General features: G+C 48.4%; 1 protein-coding gene across 1 annotated transcript in view; it reads left to right on the top strand.

Annotated features, from left to right (window-relative positions):
- The first annotated feature begins 1478 nt into the window (after positions 1 to 1478).
- UBR4 (ubiquitin protein ligase E3 component n-recognin 4) overlaps positions 1479 to 4850 on the top strand; it is a 130221-nt gene continuing 126849 nt past the window's right edge. Inside the window, exon 1 of the mRNA XM_004705144.2 lies at positions 1479 to 1657. Coding sequence (XP_004705201.1) covers positions 1479 to 1657 — 179 coding nt within the window. The remainder of the gene's footprint in view (positions 1658 to 4850) is intronic.

Genomic DNA, 4850 nt, shown 5'->3' on the forward strand with positions numbered 1-4850 from the left:
GCTCTTGGCTGAAAGTAGTTACCAGAAAGATGTTTACTTGTATTTTATCAATTATGCAAAGACATTTGACTGTGTGACCATAATAAATGACTGGTAAACTGAAAGATGGGAATTCCAGAATGCTTAATTGTGCTCATGTGGGACCTGTACAAGGACCAAGAAGCAGTCTTCTGAAAAGAACAAAGGGATATATGTTCAGGCCTGGGAAAAGGGCTAGTGGTTGTATTCCTTCCCTGTACTAACAGAATCTGAATGCTGGGCACATAATCATAGAGGCTGGGCTATAGGGATATTGCTTGGGAGAGGAAGGCTCACTAACAATCTGTGATATTCGGCCTTGCTTTCTGAAAGTGAGGACGTGAAGCACCTGTGGACAGAGATCAAAGACTGCAGTCCAGTATGGATTACTCAATGCAAAGAACAAGCAAATCCTCACCACTGGACTAATAAAGACAACATCATGATCAATGGAGAAAAGACTGAAGTTTAGCAAGGATTACATTTTGCTTGGATGCCCAATCAGTGCCCATGGAAACAGCAGTCAAGAAATCGAATGACCTTTTTTGTATGCACTGGAGTACTCTGACATAGAGATCTTCCTTATGGTGTTGAAAGGCAAAGCTGTCACTTTGAGGCACACGGTGCACCCGATCCATGCCATGGTATGCTCAGCAGCCGGACAGACGCGGGAAAGAAGGGCGAACGATCTGTCTTGAAGAGGCAGCCAGAGAAGCAGCACGTCTGTCTCACTTTGGACGTGTTATCAGGAAGGACCAGCCCCTGGAGAAGGCTATCATGCTGGGTAAAGTGAGCAAAGGGTCAGGGGGAAAGAGGACGACCTTCAGCGAGATGGATTGCACACACTGGCTCCAAAAGCTACTTTTGTAAGGACGGTCGCGGGCCCAAGGCAGGGTTTTCGGTTCTGTTGTCCAGAGTCACGACCGACCTACTTGGTGGCACCTACCACCAACAGGAGTAAGAATCCACTGGAGTGAACACAGTAACATCCCTGAGGGTAATCAAGGCGTATGAGGGCTCTGCACGGGAAGAAAGAAAATGGTGATTCAAACAACAGCCAGAGGGCGTGAGGAGAAAGAAGGCTTTGTAAGGTGGCCTACGGTTCTGTCAGGCATTTGTGAAACCAGTGAGGTGGCGATTCGCTTTCGCCCTCCGCTTCCCGTCCTCAGCGGCCCCGACGCCCAGGATTTGCCGACCGACAGCAGCCCCCAGACTCACCTTTCGCGTACAAAGCCCCACTCACGCTTCCCGTCTCCCCGACGGCGGCCGGCGCGCAGGCGCGGAGCCCAGCGCTCTGCCCGCCCGCTGGGTTTCTCGCGGGCGGGGCGCTGAGTACGTTTGGGAAGCGACTGCGTCGCGCCGCCTGACGCGACGGGTGACGTCACTTCCGCCCCTCCCCGGGAGGCGGTCCTGAGCCCGGTGGCAAGCCCCCGGAGGGAGCCGCAGTAGTACGACGAAAGATGGCGACGAGTGGCGGCGAGGAGACGACTGCGGCGGCGGTGCCGACGCTCGGGGCCCCGGCAGAGGGGGCGGACTCGGCCCCGGGCTGGGAGGTGGCGGTTCGGCCCCTGCTGTCCGCGTCCTATTCCGCCTTCGAGATGAAGGAGCTGCCGCAGCTGGTGGCCTCAGTCATCGAGAGGTACCGGGCGGCGGCCCCGGCGGGGCGGGCGCAGAGAGGGGGAGGGGAGGTGGTTCCGGATCCTGTGGACCGGCTTTCCCGGGCCGCCTCCTGCCGCCCGGGGGACCCCCGCCACTCCAGCCGCGGCTCCGGGACCCGCCGGTCCTGAGAGCCCATGGCTGGTGCGGGGTCCCTTCGACCCGTCAGTGTAAGTCACCTGTGCCTCGGTTTCCCCGCCCGAACGAAAGTTTTGCGGACGCTTTCTCGGAAGGGTGTGGCCGGACACGTTTGGGAGTGACAGATGCTTCACGCTCTTAGGGGAACGTCCCCACCACTGTCCCCTGCGGTCAGGTCAAGATGAGTTTGCATTTCTCGCTTGCACTGACTTCCCCCCCCCCCGCGCTCGTCTGAACCGGAGCGGAGCGGAGCGGAGCCGGGGGCTTTCATTTGATCACCTACCACATAATTTAATAACGGTCTCTCTGCGGCGCTGTGATCACCGGCGGCGCGAGCTATTTCTGTGGCCGAAGCCACCAGCTGCCAGTGAAGGGTTTCTTTTCATCTGGTTCATTTTCCCCTGACGGACTTGATTAAAAACGTTTCCTTATGGTAGTCCGACAGGTCCTTATTTTCCCACAGAAGGGTGGGTCTGCCTTTCTCCGCTTCTCCCTCCCTCAACAAAATCCTCAACAGAAGCGTTTACAGGTGCAACTGTTGTTTCGCTGTTACCTCGCTTTTCCTTTTGTACAGAAATTCTTCGACGGTGAGGAGAACAGAGTAGCTGCCTGTTCTGACATTCTCTGGTCAGAGCAGCCTTTTCATTAATTTAATGTGCTTTTAAAACCAGTCTTCACTTTTATTTTTCTAGCCAAACCTTTCTTAAGCAACTCCCAGCATTTGCTCACTGGGTCCTTTTAGCTTCCTGCCAACACTGGTGTATGTCAGCGTGTTTTCATTGCTGTAGTGATGTCTAACCTTACCTTAATGATTGGATTTGGTGTCTTCAGGTTAACGTTCAGGTGGATTTTCTTATATAATTATTAAGCCAAGAACATTCTGAAGATGTGAACAAGTGTCAAAGGTGTTGCTCTCAAATTATGTAACCTCTTTTTAACTTTTAAAAAACATCTGGATTAGGAGTATCTTTTTCTGAATAACACTGATGTGGTTACTTAAAATCAACAATGTTTCACTCTTTAGAACCTTTGCTTTTATGGACGTGAACTGAGTAGATAGATTATGAAGTCAGTTGCTCACATCCTGTCTTGTGTTCTGGGCCCAAACCTTGTAAACTACAACGGTTAAGCAGCATATAAACCATATTTACTTAAGCCACTGAGTCTGTTCTGATTTATAATGACCCTGTAAGACAGAGCTGGAGTGTGTGCACCCCTGACCTTGAGATTGGCCACCCAAACCAAATATAGCAAACCAGGTTGGAATTTTGCAGCCTGTGATAGTGGCCCTTCCTATGCCAGTATCGACTGAGATAACAGAATTGTCTTTGTTCAGAGACACTAGTAAGGTGTCTGTTTTTGGTGGTTTAGAAATGAAATATGATTGGATGGATGTTTTAGTAACAAACATATTGGACAAGATCTTTGAAGTCTCGATTTTATTTTTTGTGGCTCACTTGAACTTGAAAGTCTGTTCTTATACTCTCTGTAGGCTGTATGAGGAGGAGGAGCATGGCCTTAAGAAGAAAAACTCCAACAGAAATGTAAAAGTTCTTGACAGCTAACACAACTGAAAATATAGTTATCCAGTTTGGTATAGGAGTAGGCAAACTTCTGTAAAAGCCACAACCGTTGCCTCAGTGATCCTGTAGGACAGAGTAGCACTCTCCCATAGGGCTTTCTTTTTTGCTCTTGCTTTGAGTTTTGAAGGCCATAAATCTGTCGGAAGTAGGTTGCCACATTTTGCATTCCTGGAGTGGTTGGTGGCTTTAAACCACCTCACCATTTATCCAGTGTCTCCAGGATTCCAGGTAAAGGGCCAGCTAGTAAGTACTTTGTAATCGCCTTAGCTCGGCCACTGCCGGGCAAAACAGCCGCATAGAGCACATCCACCAGTGGCCGTGGCGTGGCCGTCTTAGAAAATATTATTTATGTATACTGAAATTTGAATTTCATACAATGCAAGGGGGCTTCGGAAAATTTGTGGGAAAATGGAATGAAAAGATAATCGAATTTTCCCACAAACTTTTGGAAGCTCCACCAGAATATTTACATGTCACGAAGTCGTCTTTTGATGTTTTTCAACCATTAAAAAATATAAGACCATTCTTAGCTGTGGATAGTATAAAAATGGGCAGCTGACTGGGTTTGGCTTGCCAGCCCTAGTTCTCCACAATTAGTGCATTATTCTTGTTATCAACATTCTTATCAATATTGTTTTTCTGAAAAGTGTTATTCATTGACCTTAAAAACAAACAACCAAACAAAACAAAACCAGGGTCTCAGCATTGTGGAAGTACTGAATAGTGAGCAGTGGCTCACTATTGTAGTAGCAGCTACACAGTATAGTAGAACAAAGCCAACAGGGGTGAAAATGGGTCTTGTTTTGTAGCTAACGGAAGGGTTAGGTGACCAGTCTGCTCTGTTACTTCTATAGTTACCTCTCCCTTTTTGTGCAGTTCCTGTGCTGTTGTTTTTTCCCCCGCCCCCATCACATAAAGATTGAACGTTTCAAACCCAAGTGAGCATTTCTGCTTTTGTCTTTAAGGTACTCTGAGTTGGAGTCAACTTGATGGCAGTGCATGTTATTACTATACCTTCAAGGTTTTCTTCCTTGTCTCTGGAGACCTTTTCCCCCTTCCCATCCTGTTGTAATCTACTGCTCTACTTCTTGGGCTTGGTCATGCCAGCTTGTGCCTCCTAACTGGCAGAATGAGTGCATTGAGTTGGCTTCTTTTGACTCCTGAGAGTACAGGCACATGCTCTCCGAAGCTTCTTAGTGTGCTTTAAAGCTGGAATTGGCCTGAAGGTTTGAAGGAAATATAGATTTAAAAAAAAAAAAAGGTCCAGACCTTGTTGGTTAAATTGGATTTTGTAACCACATTAAGTGGGGTAAATTGATAATGGGTAAATTGATGTGCATACGCTCAAAAGTGTCATTCATCAAAAACAAAACACACTACCTGCCACGGAGTGGATTCTGATTCATAGCAACCCTAAAGGTAAGATGACCAGACTTCCCGCTTTTGGCGGGACAG

The sequence above is a fragment of the Echinops telfairi genome, unplaced genomic scaffold (assembly GCF_000313985.2).
Source record: "Echinops telfairi isolate 266 unplaced genomic scaffold, ASM31398v2 ScPeMD7_7457;HRSCAF=8495, whole genome shotgun sequence".
In the NCBI taxonomy this organism is placed as follows: Eukaryota; Metazoa; Chordata; class Mammalia; order Afrosoricida; family Tenrecidae; genus Echinops; species Echinops telfairi.